At 40.9% G+C, this 20,526-nt stretch overlaps 1 protein-coding gene across 5 annotated transcripts in view; it reads left to right on the top strand.

The window, feature by feature from the left end:
• GOLIM4 (golgi integral membrane protein 4) overlaps nucleotides 1-20,526 on the top strand; it is a 75,348-nt gene that overhangs the window by 36,520 nt on the left and 18,302 nt on the right. For 3 of the 5 annotated variants that reach the window (XM_045788598.2, XM_045788601.2, XM_045788597.2), the window contains exons 2-8: nucleotides 6,901-6,975; nucleotides 8,520-8,569; nucleotides 9,908-9,961; nucleotides 11,281-11,431; nucleotides 14,917-14,999; nucleotides 15,509-15,592; nucleotides 19,230-19,388. In XM_045788598.2, coding sequence (XP_045644554.1) covers nucleotides 6,901-6,975; nucleotides 8,520-8,569; nucleotides 9,908-9,961; nucleotides 11,281-11,431; nucleotides 14,917-14,999; nucleotides 15,509-15,592; nucleotides 19,230-19,388 — 656 coding nt within the window. The remainder of the gene's footprint in view (nucleotides 1-6,900; nucleotides 6,976-8,519; nucleotides 8,570-9,907; nucleotides 9,962-11,280; nucleotides 11,432-14,916; nucleotides 15,000-15,508; nucleotides 15,593-19,229; nucleotides 19,389-20,526) is intronic. The other 2 variants (XM_045788600.2, XM_045788599.2) reach the window with 1 other exon arrangement.

Here is a 20,526-nt window from a genome sequence, read left to right as displayed (position 1 = left end):
ACATGTAATTCATTCATTCATTCACTCATTTATTCATTCATTCATTTATTATCTATTGAATGTCGACAATCCAATGTGCCAGGGATATAAGAGTGAAAGAAGGCAAACCCAGAAATTCTTGCCCTGACTAAACTTCTATTCTAGTGGGATAGAAGGGCAATAAATAAGACAAATAGGTAAAAAAAAATATTGTAGAGTGTTACGTGCTAAGGAGAAAAAGTAGGAATGGGAGACCGAAAAGTGTTGAGGGTGGGGAGCAGGTTGCAATTTTTGATAGGTTGTCCAGGAAAGGACTTGGTGAGAAGGTATCTTTTCAGTAAAGATCTGCAGAAAATGAGGGAGTCAGTTGTGCAGGTACCTGCAGAAGGAGCAGGGGAGGCACCAGGAAGATGCAGTACAAGGTGCTGAAGTGAGAGGGTGCCTGGCCTGTTCAAGGAAGGACGGGCTGGAGCAGGAGGAACAATCTGGTGAAGCCTTGAGAGGGGGTTGGGTTTCACTCAGAGTGTGATGGGAAGCGGCAGGTTTTGCCCCTGGGCCTGCAATGTGAATATGTAATTTAGTAAGGGGAGCTAACCATAGAGAAAGGTTAATTAATAATTGAATTCAGCTATAAATTGTCAAGCAGACTGGAAAGGTTAAATTGTACTGGAAGATGTAAAACTAGGATGAGTGAGAGTAAAAGCTGGACTTAACCGTGAGAGCTCATAGCACAGTTATGAAGACGGTACAGGAGTTGGGGAGACTTTGTTGAAAAAGCCGGGCTGAGACACTGACAACAGCCTTAGGGTGCCCTTGCCTACCCCTGGGGGCTGGAGGGAGGATCCAGTGAGATTCTCAAAACGTCACCACATTGTTCTTTTACTTAGTTGTTTTATGTGGGTTATTTTCCAAGGAGATCTCCTCTGTTCTTTCTCAGACTTCTTATGAGGTAAAATTTTGAAGGAAGGAAAGATAATTGGAAAACTGTATCTATGATGTCGTCTTCATGTTAATTACCAAGTCCTTGTTCTACAGAAGAGGGGGCGGCTGTCCTCCACCCCACAGCTGGTGGGTTAGAACCACAACAGAAAACTGTTCTTAAAGGCTGTTACTAAATATTTACTATTTTAGGCCTAAAAACAAAGACAAATCTTCAAAAGTATTATGTTCTGGGAACCAAGGTGATTTCAATTTATCTTCCTTTTTGTCATCCCTCTTGCTGCCCTACTTAAAAATCTTCTACCACAAGGGGCATCTACTTGGCTCAGTCAGTTAAGTGGCCGAGTCTTGATTTCATGATCCAAGATTATCATAATCTCGGAGTTGTGAGATTGAGCCCCGCGTCCCGCCCATCATTCAGCACAGTCTGTTCGAGTTTCCCTCTCCCTTTCCCTCTGCCCTTCGTCCTGCTCTCTCTCTCTCTAAAATAAATAAAATCTTAAAAAAAAAAAAAAAACCACTTTCAACCACAATTGTCAAAAGCACAGGTTTGTTCATTTTAATCTTTATTATCTGTAAAGTGATAAAGGTACTTAGAATTCTTAGTGTTTTCACAAGTTGAATTGTGTGACTTTCCTACAATTGTTTGTTTTTTTTTTCATAAAGATAAAACCTTATGTTATCGTCAAGACTGAAAGCAAAATTTCATGGGCTGTTGCTTCTGCCAAAGAAACATTGCCCTCTCTTGGCTTAAGGTGTTAAAACACTTAGCAATGTTTTCTGTCTAATTTTGGAGTGTTGCTTTTTAATTCTGATCGGAGCAGTTTGCCCTGAAATGTCATGGATATGTGTTTTGCCCATAAGTGGATGTATACAGCTAATTTCTCTTGTGACTTTCAGAGGAAGTCAAAAGTAAAATGGAAAATTGCTGTAGGAAGCTGGCATGATTTTAAACTCTTGAGTGCTTGAAGGAGGAGTAAAACCTCTTTCCGTTCTCCACTGCATGGAAAATAGTAAACTCCTTTTCAAGAAGCAGGGGAGATGATGAGTATTATGCATTTTCATCTTTTTCTCGTGGGTTCTTGTGATTCAAATCCTATCCCCATTGCGGTGTTATTCTGCATTAAAAATCTTTGGTGCCAAGATTGAATCATTAATTTTGTCCTTATTTTTCTTTAAACTTGTCTGGTGCTTTGAGAATATTCACTATGTCCCTTTTTTGTTGTAGAGGTTCTAGCAGTATTAGTTCATCTTGACTGATGCCCTTGACTTCAGAGTATAAATAGAAAGATAGAGATAGGTGACAAGGATTGATTAGCGGGCCTCCTTCTAAGCGAAACAGTAAACCTATCTAGATAAATCACTAGCTCAAAAGCCTGGAGAATGCATGTTAAAATAATTAAGGGTAGTGTGGGTGTATGTGTGTGTGTTTAGCTGATAGGGAAATTTTCTAGAAGAGCTACAAGGACACAGAAATTCTATCTGGTCTGTTTTACTGTCTTTTTTTATTCTAAAAAAAGGTGTATGAGTTTTGGAGCTGTTGGACTGATTATTTACTTTCTTCTTTTTTTTTTTAAGGGAAAAGTTTCTTTTAAGTAAAAGGGAACCGAGATTAATATTTTATTGCCTTTTTGAGTCCCCCGCCCTCTCTCCATATATAATAATATATATATGTATATATATATAATTACTTTATTATTCTTAGACTTTAATTGTAGGGTTGAAAGGCCTCAGGGAATCCTCTAATTCCTTCTCTGGCAATTTTAAGCCACCATAGATAGGAGAAAAACATATTTTAGGATTTTTCTAGCATTTACTCCGTGCCAGCTAGTGTTCTAAGCACTTGGCACATATTAACTCATTTAACCCCGACATCCACCCAAAGAGATAAATACTGTCATTATTTCTATACACTGTGTCAGGAAATGGAAGTACAGAGAAGTTCAGCAGCTTGCCCCATAGGGAATGGATCTGGGATTTGAATCCAGAGTCTGTGCTCTCAGCCTTTATGTTACTGCCTGCCTCTTTCCCTCTCTCTTTCTTTCTCCAATTTGCAATTCCAAGGGTGAATTTTCACTCTGACTTTCCCTTCTCTAATGTGGTGTCCTCAGCTTCTCTTTTAAGGCTCCTTTTGGCTCTGTTTTCCTTTTCCTGAACTTAAGGAAGGAGCGGTGCTTCTCCCACCTCTCACCTCCTTCGGTCACTGCCACCCCTTCTCTCACCTCCCCTTGCTCATATCCTTCCATGCTGAAACCATTCCTGCATTCTTAAGTTATTTTACGTCAGGACTGGAAACTGGTGCTATAATAATGGGTTGACCAGTTCTGAGTAAGATAACATTAATAGTACAATTACCTCATGGTCTGTATGTATATCCTCTATTCCTGTTTACCACATCTTTTTTCACTGCCTTTGCAAAACCACATTCTTCGTGCCTTAGATCTTGCTATTAGGGAGGCCAACTTATTCATCCGTGAAGATCTCGAATTTCTCAAGACCTTTGAATTTTGACTGTAATCCACAAACATGTCCGTCTCTTTGTGGACACGGTGGAGCATCTGTTTAGGTGATTTATGAAAGTTTATAACTGCGTATCCTAGGATTTTCTGGCTCTTGAGACAACACTGCCATTAATATGTTGAATGTGTAAAATCCCATTGAGCATAAAACTGTCAAAGACAGTTGTGTGGTTCGGTATGATAAATGGGTACTTTGGACCAGCCGTTGGCACATTATCTACCTGACTGCATTGCAGGGAAGAGACGAAAGAATGGCGCACCATCTCCCACCCTCTCATTCCATTCCCTGTACTCCCTCCCTACTTGGTGTGATCTGGTGGACCCCCCCCCCCTCTTATTGCAGATGAAATAATTCTGATGAGTTTTCTCCTTCCCAGTGCAACGACAGTCATTACCCGGTTACCAAGTCTCACACAAGATTGACTTTGCAACAGCAAGTTTGCAGTGATCGCTGCTGTATATTAAGTAAAGAATTTCACCAGATTATAATTTGCAAATGCAGCATTCCCCCTTTATTATTTCCCGTCTATCGTGACCGTTCCATAGTAAAGTTTAATACTTAAGAGTCTGAGGTGGCTGGCAATAGGTGGTGAGCAGTCCTCTCCTGTTTGTCTTGTTGACTATGCTGCTATCTTTTAAAATCGTGGATGTTTCTAGGCTGGAGTTGTTTCCCTCTAGTGGTCCTGCCCTCCATGGGAGCCCCTAAACTCGGGCCCTCCCCACCCCCACTGCCACTTCAGTTCCATTGGAAAAAAGATCTTGACTGCTCTTCCTGTTCCTTTCTTTGAAAGTGACGCACGTGCTTGCTGAAATCATCTGTGATATATCCAATTTGTGCACTAAAACTCCGTTTTAACCGGCATGTTTATGTGTTCGTGAACCTGCACCCAGACCGGGGAGCTTTGGCCAGTGGGTGAGAGGAGAGGGAGTGTATTTCCTTCCAGCTGGGGGGCTTAGGTGTTCCGGTGGCATCCTGTTCTTGCCTCTGGGATATCAGGATGGCATTGTAATATACCTGGTTTCCTGTACATTTTCCCCACCTGACCGAAATTCTCAAAGACTGGGAGCATGCAGTTTAGGGCTGGCTTAGTGAGACCCTATAGTGCTAATCTTTTTTTCCTCTGCCTTGTTCCAAACATCATTCCAGATGATACTGTAGTACCAATTCAAGGAACTTCTTGGTTTAATAGGCTTTTAGAAATTGGCAGAGGGACTTACATACCACACAGATTTGTTTGCAAAAAAATGTGATTTCTTGACAAGGGACTTAAAACTAAGCTTTTTGGAGTTCGGCTACCTTTAGCCCAATTTCATACCTCTGTGCCTTTGTCCCTGTGATGTCTTGCACAGGTGCCTTTCTCCCCTGGCACCCTTTTCTATCCAGTTGCTCTTCGTTCTCAAAGCCAGCCAAGAGATGACTACCTCTGATGACTGCCTCACCCTTCTCCCATCCAGAGCTCACCCTTGTCTTTCCTTGGGCTTAAAAGTACTTTTATTATGCTAAATGTCTTTAGCTCTAATTGTATAAAAATTACCTAACCTATCTACTGTGTTAGACTTGAGCTGCTTGTGGCCAAGGCCCATGTCTATTCATTTTCCGTTTCTACTCATAATGTGGTTCCAGATACATAGTAGGAGCTCAGTAAATGCAGAGTTATCGGATGTATATACTGGATCCCTTATAATAATAGCACTGGGGGGAAGGGGTCATCTGGCAAAGAAAATAGAACCCGGGTGGAGAAAAAGACTGGGGCAGGGATTGCAATGACCTGTGGGAGGCTGAGGCTGAGGGGGAAGCTGAGATTGGGGCATACACACTGCCAGGGGAGGACACCATGCCACTTTGGGTGGTGGCAGGCATTCTAAGGGTTGTGCACAGCAATGTTAGCAGAAGCGTGAGTAGGGGTAGGGGCTGTGGTAGTTGGAGAGGGAGCCCTGGAAATGGAAGGTTTATATGGGATGCCAAGATGAGACATGCAGCGTGGGGAGAAGGTGGAGGACCCAGGAGATGATGGAGATGTTGTAAGGAGGACAGCAGTAGCTGGTAACCGGCAGCTGTGACACTGGGGAAAGGGCAGGAGGGACCGGGCATCCCTTCAAGCAGCAAGGAGTTATAGCAGGTGTGAGGGAGGGAGTGGCTGTGAGCAGGGCACTTTTGGATGGCCAGTAGTGTCAGGCCGTTGGATGTGTTGTATCTGGCGAGTCAGTGATTGGTGATTAGACTGTATCTTAGGTAGCCAAAGGCTGCTAAAGACTGCTAGAAGAATCACAGGACAGCTTTGGCCTAGTTTGGCAGAAATGAGATCATATGTGACCATGATGCTGCACAAAGAGGATTCAAAGCCTACCTCAGAAATTCAGTGTTTGCCTTCTTTCCCCTTCTTTGCCTTTTACAGACCACTCTGTGAGGCTGGGTTTTCTGTCTTGGAATGAAATCTTAACACAGACCTGGATACTTCTCAACTTCTCTCAGATTAAAAAAAAAAGTATTAATAACTTTTATCCATACACCCAGTCTCAGTCTAGTTAAGTATTATGCCTGGTCTAGTCCATATGCATACATTTTATTATATAAATAAAATATCTATTTTATTATTTTATTCATTCAAACGTAGAGCTTTTCCCACTCTTCCAGCTCCTGTTTGCTGTCGATGTGAAGCCAGAGCTGGGGAAGAGAGTTCTGATAAGCTTCCCCTCCCTGTTTCCCCCTACGACATTCGCACTTCCCCTGTACTCACCAGGCAACTTTGGCTTCTTTGGAGTAGACAGGGCAGGTAGGGATAACCGAGGACAGGAAAGTCGTACGGCATGGCATCAGTTTGCCATGGGCTGCTCACCATGGCGGGCGTGAACCTGACTTATATAGGTTCTCTGTAGAGTCCTACCCCGTTCATTTCTGTGGGTCTCTCACCTGTGTTTTCCTTCATGGCGGGGGGTGGGGGGAATATACCGTCTCTTTCATGCCAGTGAGGTGCTGAGGTTTTCTCACTGGTTCTGATTCAGATCATGTGGACGTGGCAGTACTTGAGCGATACCTCGGTGGAAAAACCCTGGAGTCTTTAGGAAATGCTGTGTTGTACCTAAGAGAGAGGTGGGAGCTAGAAATAGAGATGTGGGGCTAACCGCGGTGGTACAAGAGAGTGGACACATTTGCCCAGGAAAAGACATGGAACCTCACAGAGAAGGTTCTGAGAAGCAGGAGCAGCAGGAACTGGCAAAGAAGGTGGGAGGAAGCCCCTTTCAGAGTATTGATTCCATGAAGGTGCAGACTGTGCAGAAGTCAGCTCAGACTTAGGTCGGTTGTGGCTATTTTTTTACCCAGAATGTGGAACTTATAAACATGTACATTTTTATTTTAATTGTGAAGACCATACAGTGTTTCCCCCTGTTTTGAAAATTGATGTTCATTTTACTTTAGAATTTCTAATTCTTTCCAAACAAATTTTAACTTTTTTTCTTTCAGTTGTGTATGAGCACAGATCAAGATTAGAGAAGTCCTTGCAAAAGGAAAGACTTGAACATAAGAAAGCAAAGGAAGGTAAATATAAAATGCAGTTTGTGTTCTGTGTTTTTATCACACTCTTCTTTGAAACATCATGTGCTTGCTTTACTTTTTTTTTCTTAAGAAATTTCTCAAATCAGGGGTGCCCGGATGGCTCAGTCATTAAGCGTCTGCCTTCGGCTCAGGGCGTGATCCCAGCGTTCTGGGATCGAGCCCCACATCGGGCTCCCTGCTCAGTGGGAGCCTGCTTCTTCCTCTCCCACTCCCCCTGCCTGTGTTCCCTCTCTCGCTGGCTGTCTCTCTCTCTGTCAAATAAATAAAATAAAATCTTTAAAAAAAAAATTTCTCAAATCAACCCTAAGTCACTTTCATAGGTAGACAGAGAAAGTCAGACACCGTGTTATGCATCGTACAACACAGTAATTCCTGTATAAGCCTGGATTCCGAATCGTCCATTCAGTGTGCCGCCTTGAGGTGGTTCACATTATTGGTTACACATATTCTATCAGAAATGAACAGCTTTTCGTCTGAATATCACACACATATTGTTACTCATACCTGAAAATTCCATAGATATCCAAGACAAACAGCATGTGTTGTCCAGAATATGACAAATTTTATACATTAATATACATACACATACATACATATACGTACATTTACAACATAATAAATTGATCACATTGTGTGGTATCTTTTTTTTTGGTATGGTGTCTGACGTTACGCACTTGTTTTCATCTTGTGAAGGCTTCTATTGGCACAGCTGATCGGTTCAATTTGAAAAATTAACATTGAGCACGGGTGTTGGGCAATGCTATCGATTTTTATCAGAATTCTTCTATAAAGCACTAGCTTTATACAGCTTGTGGTTTGAAATGATCCGCATTCTTATTTTTATTTATTTGCTCATGTTTTGTGAAATCTTGTGAGGAAATAGAAGCCAGGTATTCTGTCTGATTATGTTGGTGTGGGGTAGAGGGAGGGAAAAGGGGAGGGCAGTATGGGTTAGGGTGTTTTACTGACCCTTGGATTAGGCCTGGATGAAGAATAGGAGTTTAACATCATTAAAATGCTTTGATAGGATTTGGATTTTCCTTGTCTTTAAATGCGGAGTGATTTTATAGAGCCATCTAGTGGATAATAAAGCTTTAAGAGCATTAAAGATGGTTTCCGTGGTTGAGTTCCCTTACTAGTCCTGAATGATTTTAGCGTGCCATCTAGTGGATAGCAATAAATCATGTCTTGAGCTGTGCTTCATTTTTTTTCCTCCTTAATTTCAAGGAGGGTTAATTACAGAGTGCACATTTTAAATTCACTTCTAATTAATTGGTTATAATGTATATTTTCTTTACTCAGGACATCAGCTTTAAAATAAAGCTTAAAATTATATAATAGTTTTCTTCCAACTCTTTCTAAAAAGGCATTAAGAGGAAAAATGAAGTATGTTTTCAAGTGGATTGTTTTTAAAGCTAAAATATTTTTCACAAGTCTGGATAAAATTTGCTTAATAATCTTTTAGATATTTAAATATTCCATAATGAGTTAATTACACCCAATTTTCTCTATTTTTTATTTTCTAGATTTTCTTGTTTATAAGTTAGAAGCACAAGAAACACTAAATAAAGGAAGGGTAAGTTTTTTAATTTTTTTCTTAATTATTTTATGAAACTTAAGAAGAGGGAAATAATAGTGACAAAATCGTTTACTATGTTGGTCATTCGGGCTGAAGTACATACACATTCGCATATGTATATATACACACACATGCATGTGTGTATGTATGTATGTATTTATTGCTGCCCAAAAACCCCTGCAGTGTTGCTGTCACTTGCACGGTCCAAACCAACTGGAGAAAAGCAAGTTTTCTCTTACTCTAAGAAGAATATATATATATATAACCATTAGTTGAATGAAACATTGACATTTTGGGGTATTAAAACTGAGAAGGGTCAGTGCCTCGGACAGCTAGGAGGCTGTCAGCTTTCAACTCTTACCTCCTCTAAAAGCCCCAGCTAAAACTGTGTGCTTTCTGTTGTGCATTTCGTAATGTAGTTTCTTTGTAAAGTAAAAGAGTAAAGCAATAGAAAAAAAAAAGCAATAGAGCAGAAATGCAGTTCATTTTAGAAATTGTAAAAAAAATGAAAGAAAAAAAGGTTGTGGGCATACTTGAGCTGGAGCCAAAGTAGGGCTGTGGCATGTCAGATAGAAGAGCCCAGCACGGGGAGAGAGTATGGTCGAGCGTCTTGTGCACGGACTGCTACGGCTGCCTAGGACTGTGGACATGTGTGAGGTCCCTGTGTCAGATGTTCAGCCGGGACACACACATAACCCACTGGAACATGGCTTAGGCTCAAGGTTCAGTCCTGGCTCTGCTACTAATAGAAATGTTTGCCCTCAACTTATTCCTTATCCTTTCTCCGTTTCTTCACTCTGTGAAATAGGAGTCTCATTTGGGTAAAGTGAGACATAGAGAATTCCTTACACCGAAGCCCGGAGAAGGAAAGCGCCTTTTCTCTCCCCTTTCTTAAGCCTTGCAAAGCTTGTGCGGCTTGGACCTGGTTGGTTTATCCCCACGTCCCCTCGGAGCACCTGGCACAGAGTATCAGCCGTGCGCAGTGACTATGTCTCAGGACAAGTTCCTTGTGCATCAGAGCCTCGGTTCTTTTCAACTTGAAAGGGGAAATAAACCATTTCCAGGGGCCCTGCTAAGGTGCTGTTTTATGATTCCATGTCTTGCTTTTTCTTTACTAAACTCTAGCAAACTTACAGGAATGGTAAGACTTCATTCCTGCCATGAAATAAGGAGATGGCCCTAGAGACATCCTGGTTCAAGCATAGCATTCATTGTAGCTTATATAAGTGAAATAAATGGAATTCTTCTGGTAAGTGCTGTAAGCACTTAAAGTGTGTTTAGCAAGAGAGCCAGATTCGTTCTCTCTCTGTTAACTATTTTCTTTTCAATTTACAGCAAGATTCCAATAGTAGATACAGTGCATTGAATGTGCAACATCAGATGTTAAAAGTGAGTAATTTAAAGTTTTTCCTCATGAATGAATGAAAAAATTAAGTAACTTAAGTGATTAAGGAGAGCATACAGAAAATCGGTTTATATGGTAGGATGGTACGTTAAAGTCATATTTCACTAAAAATGAAGTAGAACTGTAATGTTGTTCCCCTATCTTATCACCCAGTTACAGCGGTCATAGTCATCTTATTATATATTTTCTTATAAATCTGTCTGTCTGGTCACCCAATTTTTAATTTTAGTCTTCTTTTTATCCTTTAAGGCTTTTTTGTTTGTGTTTGCTTGCTTAGTTTCTCACAGTGGTTTCCCTTAGATGTTTCTTCTATCTTAGGCACATTGGAGGCAGGAGAACAATGAAACGCCTCCTTCATGTTACTAATATTTAATGTGTCCTTTTACCTACCACAGGAACACAATGTATATTTAAAAATTCTCCTTGGTTCTTGGGTAAAACTCATTATTGTGTGTCAAGAAGACTTAGAAAGAGAGAGGGCGTGGAGGGGAGAGAGTCATGATTTCTGTCAAGCTAGAAGAGAGGAGTGGATTCCATCAAGAGTTCTGCACAGCAGGGAAACCCTGCTGTGATCTCCATATGCCTCCAGCCTCCCTCCCTTGCCTGCCTCTCTTTTTGTTTGGTGTTGTCTTTCCTCCAGTATCAGGAGAGCAAGTCCTTTTTTTCGAAGCCAGAACCCTTCCTAGTATCAAGAAAGCAATGCTTGGATTAAAGCAGACCATCCTTTCACATTAGCATTTGGGGACTGTGGGATTTATCTAGATTGTGATGACAGTGTAGGATTATGACTAGGAGTAAGGTAAATAAGAATCATTCTATAAACAATGTATGACTTCCCCCAAAGGGAAAGAAATCTTTTTTTTTTTTTTTTGACTAGGTTACCAGGAAGGCTGAAAATTAAAGAGGGGAAATAAAAAAAATGTTGCTGGAAAAACATCAGATTGAAAGAGGAAGTCTGGAATATCCATGGAGGGATAATTTTTCCATTAGCTTTACCTTGTCTCCACAGCAAGTTGAGTCCCTGGGAGTTTCCCCAGTCCTTCCCCTTTCCATCTCCCATGGCTAACTTCTAACTTCTTGTTGTTTTTACCAACGTTCAAAATTAAGGAGAAAATTATTTTTGGCCACGATCCCAAACCCCTGATTTGAAATGTAAGGGAAAGGCAGGGGAGCTGCCCCAGTGAAAGCAACCTGAGGAAAAGAGAGCCTTCTGCCTCCCCTGTTCTTTCTTGAGAGGTGAAGGCTATAGACTGTGGTGTCATGGAGAGAATGTACGTCTCTGCTCAGGTTCTCATCTTTGCAGAGTCAGCACGAGGAGCTGAAGAAACAGCACAGCGACTTGGAGGAGGAACATCGCAAACAAGGAGAAGACTTCAGTAGGACATTTAACGACCATAAGCAGAAGTATCTGCAGCTACAGCAAGAGAAAGAACAAGAACTTTCCAAGCTAAAAGGTATTGGAAGTCTGATTAGCTAGTTTATATGAAAATAACTGCTCATTTTAATGTTTCAGTAAAGCAGTAGAACTGTGTTTGCATGGCGATTGATTCACATTTACCATGTGGTGCTTTACCGGCCACTTACTGTTTTGTAACATTTCACAATTATCCTTACCTCTTTGGGTTTGTATAGGGAAACAGAATAGAATACTTGGTGTTTCTCAATGGAGCACGTTGGCCACGTTGGGCAAGATCTCTTTTTCTGTGTGTTGTAAGATACTTAGTACCCCCGTCCCCTCCCCACAAGATGCCATCGATGCTCCACGTCCCAGGCGCCCAGGCGACGACCGAAGTTGCCCCGTGCGTTTCCTGACCTCCAAGGGGCCGGGAGCACTACCTGTTGACCCCTCCTAGGAGCTCTGAGAAGTGCAGGATCTAGAGGCCGTCTGCCCTGGTGAGTCTTGGCCTCTTCAGTTACTGGTTATATGACCACGGACAAGCTGTAAGATCACCACAGGCCTCATTGTCGTCATCTGTAGAACCGGGATATTCATAGAAAGTTACCAGCCTCGTAGGTTGGTGCGAGGATTAAATAATTTATGTAAAGCACCTAGGACAGTTACTGATACGTGATCAGTGTCCGCAGGAGGTGTTTTCGTAGTATTATGAAACAAAATGTATCACTCTGAGTGTATGTAAACTCTGAAAAAGGGAAATATTCTACAGTCACCTCTTCAGGTGCTAAATAGGTTTGACGTGTGAGAATTGGTGTAAAAAGTCACAGGATGCTTGCAAAAACAATGGTGAAATCCAAGGAAGGTCTGTGGTCTGGTTAATTATACTGTGCCAAACAGTATTTTTATTTTATATAAGATATCATTGTAGAGGGAAGCTGAGTGATAATTACCTTGGTCCTCTCTGGGCTTTTATTTGCAATGTTTTGTCTATAAGTATTTCAAAATAGTAAGTTATAACAGAAAGGCACACAAGAGTTAAGTAGCCATCGAGGCAGATTACAGAGGGTGAAGGTGGTCTTGAAAGAGTTGGGCCGGGTGTCAGCAGGTGATACCCAAGAGCTGTGGATGTGCAGGGCTGTTGGTTGGCTTGTCGGTGATATGGCAGATGGTGGGGGTCGTTCAGATAACAAACAGAGAAACATCCTCACAAAGGTAACATAAAGCATGTTTTCTTACGTCTACTCTATTTCCTTTCTTTGAAACAAAGTGTGTTTAGAGTAAAATTTTAACAAATTACATGTAGAAGTAATAAATCAGAACCATGGAAAATAGGAGGCCACATGTATATGAGTTCTGCACACTAAGGTAATTTAAGCCTCATAACCTGGTCTGAACTTCGTGGCAGCCAGGACAGAAAGGGAAATGCAGTGCGTTATGGGGCTCTTATCATCAGGAAGAGAATAGACCTCCCCTGTGCGTGGGGCAAGGGAGGGAGAAACAGAGAACGGAATTTCTGGTATCAGTTAATGTTTGGAAGAAATTTCTCAGAGGCCTTACACAATAGGGTGTGACAGTGCCTTTGATGACACTTTATGAGCAGTTTGTCCGTCAGCACTTTTGTTTGAGGTTGATCCTCTGATAAGAGCTTCGGATAGTGAGTTAAAGCAAATGGTGACACGCAGCTCGGTAGTGGCAGCCAGACGTATAATCCAGGTAGTCTCTGGTCGAGTTCAGTGTGACACCAGGAGAGAATTCAGAATTCCTGGGACGTAAACTGGTAGCATAGAAGCTTAGATAATTATTCTTTTCATTTCTGTTGTAATAATAGCTGACACTCAGCAAATGTTCACCATGTGCTAGTACCAGGTGAAACTCTTCATGCAATTATTTTATTTAATTCTCATGACAGCCTGTAAGTGAGGCATTGTGTTTAGCCTAATTTAACAGAGGAAGAAACTGACCCTTCATAAAGTTAAATAACTTACTCAAGGCAATACAGTTAAGGCACAGAAGCAACTGCCATTAAGTTTATAATCTGAAACTCCTTTAGAAGCTAGCAGTTTGGGTATTTGTGTGTGTATATGTGTATGTGTGTGTGTGAGTGTGTGTATTCATACGTGTGTGTGCGTGTATGTGTGTACGTATGTGTGTGTATGCCTATGTGTGTGTATGCATATGTGTGTGTGTGTACCGAAGCCCCATCCAGCCGACAGCCACACACTGACAGTCCCCTTGGATTGCCAGTGCTGTCCTATTTTGACCTTTGAGTGGAAGCCTTTCCCACCTTGCTCTTGACCTGTCCTCTACACCCAGTCAGCCATCCAGAGATCAGGGGTGAGGCAGGGACGATAAGGGCGTAAAAGGGGACAGAAAATATGGTGAGAGATGGGGACGGACGCTTTTCTTCAGTGCTGAGTGCCACACTGGAGAGCTAGGGTTTTGTGTGCAGGACATGACTGCCACTCAGGGATATTTTGCCCAGCACGGTGTAGACTCAGACCTGCTGTCTCAGCATCATTATTAACAGCCTCCCCCTTCCCTTTCAAATGAATCTTCCATTGAAAAATGAATTATATTGTCACCTGCCACCATTCAGCTTCTGCTGAGTCACATGACAATGGGCCTCATGTTGCCAGATCTTAGTAGACCCAGATCCTTGATTTTTAAGTGCTGCCAACTATTCATATGTAGAACACTTTGCATAGGCCAACGCTGCAGGGCCCAGGGGAAAAAAGAGAGAAAGAGAAAAGAAAAATGTGAGTTGGATTCAGCCTCAGGGCTGCCAGTTTATAACGTCTAATGTCCAGTTACAGCAAAAGTAAGAAATTCACCAAGAGGGTAGGAGAGGTGGGCCTGGAATCTTTAAGTCATTGAGGCTGTTCCCTGAACAGTAGGCTTGAGATTCGAGAGATTATAGGACTTCACTGAGACAACCACAGTCTCACATGGTAGCCCTGGAAAAAACTGTCCTATGACTATCGGAAGGGGAATTTGTATCAGGCAAGAATTCAGTGGTAGGAGAAGGAAAATATGCTTAGAATTTTTAAGCAGGTAAGTGGGGTTTTCTCTCTGTCTCTTCCTTTATTTCTTGAGTTGTCTTTGTAATTGAAATACTTTTTGGGGTCTGTGGAAATTATTCATGCTATGAGAAAGAGGATTTGTACTTTTTGATAACTTTCTTTTTAATTCGTGGAGAGACTCAAATCTTAAACCATCCCTGCCTGTTACATTTGATTGAGGACTTGCTTACTACAGAAATACTTCATTTTTAACTCCTGAGTAATTAGAAATCCTTAACTGCTATACTGTGTAGCTTCCTTAAAAGTATTTAAGCTACTGAACCAGATTGTATTGGAATGTCAAGCTGAATCCACGCCACATCCCAAAATGATAGAATTTGTGTTGATTTGGCATATTATACTGTCAAAGTTCAAATCGAATCCTAAAAATAGTTACGTGAAGTCTGAGATATGAAAATAATGGAATCAAAAGCCAGAAAATCTCAAGGCTTTTATGCTTGTTTTTTTTTTCCCCCACAAATAGAAACCGTGTACAATTTGAGAGAAGAGAATAGACAACTAAGGAAGGCACACCAGGACATGCACACCCAGCTCCAGGACGTCAAGGTAGAACAGAATCGGGCATTGGCCTGCTTTACTCTGTCAATCAACTTTACAAGTCACTCCCTAATCGACCTGCATTACAAATCCACATTGTTGTTTTGGGCTTCGCATAAACTGGAGTGTGCCCACTACTTTTACCGCGTCTGCATTGTAAGCTAAAAAATGGTCTGAAAATCCAAACATTTTCATTAATACCGAAAGGATTCTTTGGCTAAGTGGTTGCATTTTAATAAGCTTTTTTATTTACAAAGCTTTATTAATAATGAAGTATTGGTTCCTTTGGTTTTGATTTCATTGTAAGGGATTATGATATTTAGGTAGCACGTTTTAGATTTCAGATACTACCTTTTTATCGTCTTCTCTCTACAATGATTTTTCAACGTAGCAAGTGCTGCAAGAACAACAAGCAAGCAGGCAAGCAAGCTGCGTTTGGGTGCTCACACCACTGTCAGCCGAAGACGAATCTGTCTTAGAATGTTAAATCTCAACATGTAAAATTCTTTTTTGTGTAGCAACAGCATAAGAATTTACTCTCCGAGCATGAACAACTTGTAGTGACTTTGGAAGACCACAAGAGTGCGCTAGCCGCTGCACAGGTTAGAAGGGTAGCAGCCTCTATCGTTCTTGTTACAATCTGCTTAACATTTCCGAATTCCTTTATGCATGTAGTCTCTTACAAGCCAACCTTCAGTCAGTTCTTAGGTCAGAGCTCTCCTGATCCTGAGGATCATGCATGCTTTCGAAATTCAATCAAGAGAATATTAAATAAGCCTTCGATTATTTTTTGCACTGGTAGTGTGGTACCTATGACTATTTCTGCCCTCCACCAGCCCCTACGTGCAATGGTCAAATGCTTGTTTAAATCACAGAAATTATTCCATATATATGGTCTTCTGCCACTCTCTGACCTGTGGTGACTCTTCTTATAGGATCTATAAGATTTTATGATGCTAGCTACCAAATAAATTATTGTCAAGACTTTTTCTTCCATCCCTCTCTCCCTTACTTCCATATCCCAGCCTACACACACTCCTTTTAGGACTACCCTTATGTGTTCTTGGCCAAATTACAGAAAATAAGAGATCTCATGTCGATGGAGAAGGAAAAACAAGAGTCGTAAGTTCCGTTTTTCAAAGCCTTAGAGCAGTCCCTGGCACAAAGCAGGCCCTCAGTGGTTATTTACTGAATGTACAAACGAATGAATACAAGTGTTGGAGAGCTTATTAAAGCAATACCATACTGTGTTTTACAGCTTTCTAGGAGAAGCAAACAAACAGGAATGGCTAGCTTAGTCACTGGGTTTGTACTTTTCTTCATTCAGAAGAATTAAAAGGAAAACCAGTTATCTGTCCTCATCAGGAGACCATGTATAATTTTTTGTCTTTATAAAATTATGAAAAATATAGCATGTTGGGCCCTGACCCATCTCATAGGCTGTAGCATCTGTATTTGTGGGACTCCTTTTCAAGGTAGTCATTGGCTCTCTCCCTATGAAACTGTAGCTGTGTGGCAATTTTTTACAGGTGTACAAATTGAATTGACTTTAGGAGATTATTTCATTTAAAGCCTTCTTTATAAAATTTTTACCAAATATTATTTTATTTGAGGCTGTTTTTCATGCTGAAAAATGTGACAAACCCATTTGAATATTCTGTGTGCTATATGATTGGCCACAAATATTAGACTAAGCAACAATTTGAAAATCCAGAGAAATTTAAGTAAAATAATGCATTTAATGACCAAAACCAAATTCTGCAGTAAGCACACTGGCAGTATTACGGACAAGATTTTGTAATAGAGAAAAATATTTTTATGTAACTTATGTATGATATTCTATTTCTTTAAAAATATTTTCTTCTCTTTTGAGAAGTGGCTCAAGTTGTCCTGCCCACCACCCCTTTAAATTGTTATGTCAGAACTAGGTGTAGTACTTGAAGTCCCAGCTCAGATCCCCATATTAGTACTTTCCCTGGATCTCCTTAGCAAATAAATGCTGCTTCAAACATCGACATTTCTTCTGTAAATCATCTCATGAGACTGTGACTTGACATCCTGATTTTTTTAAAGATTTATTTATTTATTTATTTGAAAGAGAGAAAGTGTATGGCGGGAAGGGCAGAGGGAGAGGGAGAGAGAATCTTGAGCAGACTCTGAGCTGAGCATGGAGCCCAACTCGGGGCACGATCTTATGACCCGGAGATCATAACCTGAGCCGAAACTAAGAGCTGGCCAGGCTCAACCAACTGAGCCACCCAGGTGCTTGACAACCCAATTTTTAAATGTAGTTGAGTGGGGGAACAGCAAGAACAGAATAGAGGGACGCCTGGGTGGCTCAGTCATTAAGCGTCTGCCTTTGGCTCAGGTCAGGATCCCAGGGTCCTGGGATTGAGTCCCACATCCAGCTCCTTGCTCAGTGGGGAGCCTGCTTCTCCCTCTGCCTGCTGCTCCCCCTGCTCGTGCTCTCTCTCTCTGACAAATAAATAAACGAAATCTTGAAAAAAAAAAAGAACAGAATAGAATTTGAGTTTACAGTGTGTCAGGGATCATTATAAGAACTTTTTATACAGGATTTTATTTAATGTTCACATTCTACTGAGTTATATAACATTGTGTCCTTTTTATAACTAAATAAAAGGAGGTCAAAGGAAGATAAAATAGGTGGCCCAAGATCAGCGATGAGACTGAGCTTAGAGTTTAGGTGCTCTTGACATCATGGCCATGCATAGCTCTTAAGCTGGTGTTTTTGGAGACTTTCCTGCATCACAGTTAACCTGGGTCTTGCCCCAGACCTCCTGAGTCATATTTTCTAGGGTGGGGGCCCAGAAGATTGCACTTTTAACATGATCCTTCCATGATTCTCAATGCACACTAATATTTGAGAACTGCAGCATAACTGCTTTCAATATATATCTAGGAGGAGGAGAAAGAAGAAATATTTATTAAAAGTATCACTATGTGGATGTCTTTTTTAAAAATCTTCTTTGACCTCCAAAGTTAGTTTGCAAATGTGTTGATAGATTTCTGGGATAAGGGCCACCATTAGCCATATGGCATACCTTTGTACAAATTACAAGGATGCACTCCTCTGAGACAGATGTAGCAAGAAAACTTCTTCACCTTTGTGTGAATTGGAAAAAAAATTAAAAGGCCTCCCCCTTCGTTGGGGTGTAAGAGCATTATGCCAGGGTACACAGCTGGGGTGATAGGAATGCCAGCTGGATTCCAGCCTCCACTTACCCGCTCTGCTCTGCCCACTGGCTGGAAACTTGTCCAGAAAAGATTTCTGTGTTTTTTGTATGTATTTATGTAGGTGTGTGTTTACACACACAGCATTTCTGTTTTAGGGTAACAGTGTTGGTGCATGTAATGAGCTAAGTATGAGCAGTGTCTGTTGATTTTCTTAGTTAAGGCATTTGATTTTTTTTCTGTCTTTCCAGCTCCTTGTATTAAAAATATTGTGCATGCACACACACATACACACCACCACCACATATACACAGATACACCTGGATGAGTAGATTGTAGTTTAATACTTACATTAGTGCCTTTAGCACCTTAGAAGAAAGGAGGTTCATGATTGAGGAATAAAAATCTAGGCTCATTTCATGCCTATGCTATTGCTTTCCTACATCTGCAGAGCGCAATACCAGGAGCATTCTGGAAAGTTAAGGGCCCTATTTGACCACAGGTTGATGGGGGCGGGGGGAAAAGGGGGCCTGAGTGATTTTATAAATAAATAACTGAATATATATAGATATACTCAGTTACTTATTTTAAACTTATGATTCTTCTTCACTGAAAAACGTTACTCAGACCATATTGGTAAAAGATATCTGCACTTGTATTTATATAATTGTGTGAATTTTTAAACAGATTTTTTTAATGCTATAAAACTGATTGCAAACTGTCTTTTAATAATGACACTTCTACCAGAAAGTTATTTATAAAAATTCTGACTGTTTAACATAGCATGAGAAACTAACATCTGTCTTAGATATTTTTTCTCCGTTCCCTTTATATCTAATTCTCATTTGCATGTGCCTAAAAATGGTTAAGCATGTCCAAGTAAGAATAGCTAATGCATGGAAATAATCTGCATATTTTTCCTAATTGGCACTTAGGTACAATATTTTAGTCTGGTCTTCCATGCAACCCTAATGTCCATCCATGAACGATATCTTTTTCCCTCCTCAAATTGTACAATTTGCAACCAATTGTGCAATTTATAACCAGACTCAAGTTGCGGAATATAAACAGTTGAAAGATACTCTGAATAGGATTCCAAGCCTTCGAAAGCCAGAACGAGCAGAGCAGCAGAACGTTACCCAGGTGACACATTCTCCGAGACGTGACCACACAGCGAGGGAGGACTTGGCAGGAGAGCCACGGGAGGTAAGAGGCGTGAGCTGGTATTCTGCGATGGGGTCCCTTTCCCCATCAAGCTGTCATCAGGTGAACTGCTCTAAATATCTCCAACTTTTCCTGCAGAACAGTGGTTCTCCAATTTTAGGGTATATCAGAGTCCCCAGCAGAGCTGTTAAAATGCAGATCGTTGGGCCCTAGCCCAGAATTTCCAGTTCAGTTATTTTGGGATGAGGCCTGAAGATTTGCATTTCCAACTGATTCAGCTGGTCTGGGGAGGACACTCAGAGAACTACTGCTATAGTATTTTCTGGGAAGGACTTTACTGGCTTTGTTTACTCATATGGGTTTATTTTTTCTGAAGGGGCTGTTGTGTCTGAGTTGTTTTTTTTGTTGTTGTTCTTGTTGTTTGGTTTTTTGGGGGGTAGAGTGAGAAGATTAAATGATAATGAGGCTGTTCTGTGATAGCCCACTCAAGTGTTAACGTTGGTAATACAGTTGAACTTGAGGCAGTTCTAGGTCCACACAGAACAAGCCAAAAATTGTATTTAAGAGGTCTTTATAAAACTATCAAAGGTGAGAGTGCCTGTCTCTTAATCCACTTTTTTTTTTTCTTCATAAAAATTGAGCCTTGCTTAAGAGTATCTCTCATAAGTGGGACATTAAAAGTAGGGTCGCCCTCATCCTTAATTCTAACATAGTTGTTTTTTAATCACATGCATAATACAAATGGCAAGTATGGCTATCTTTCTCCCTGAGAAAGTTGTTTTTAACAATGAATGTTTGAGAAGATGTATCCTGAGTTACCATCTTATGGGAATAATTAAGTCGCTATGGATGGACTTCATAGAAGTCTTCAGTCCTGCAGAGCATTGCTTTACGGGCGGGATGTTCTGTGTCTTCATGGACCCTTCTCTGTTACTATTAAGAAAACATGACCAGATCCTTGTCCTGGGAATTGGTTCTATTCCCTATCCTAGTCTGACTACCTGTTTACTGGATTAATTAATCTTTTAATGACTCAGACCTTTAATTTTTTCATCTGTGAGGTGGCCATAGTAGTTATCTTCTATAACCTTTTTCACAGGAATGCTGTGCAGATAAATGGCAAGTATTTGAAAGCACTTAAGGCCCTTTAGAGAAGTATTTCATATAAAGCCAGGGCAGT

Source organism: Ursus americanus, chromosome 4 (genome assembly GCF_024610735.1).
Source record: "Ursus americanus isolate L20-20 chromosome 4, mUrsAme1.1.p, whole genome shotgun sequence".
Classification (NCBI taxonomy): Eukaryota; Metazoa; Chordata; class Mammalia; order Carnivora; family Ursidae; genus Ursus; species Ursus americanus.
This window is presented reverse-complemented; position numbering and strand designations above follow the sequence as displayed.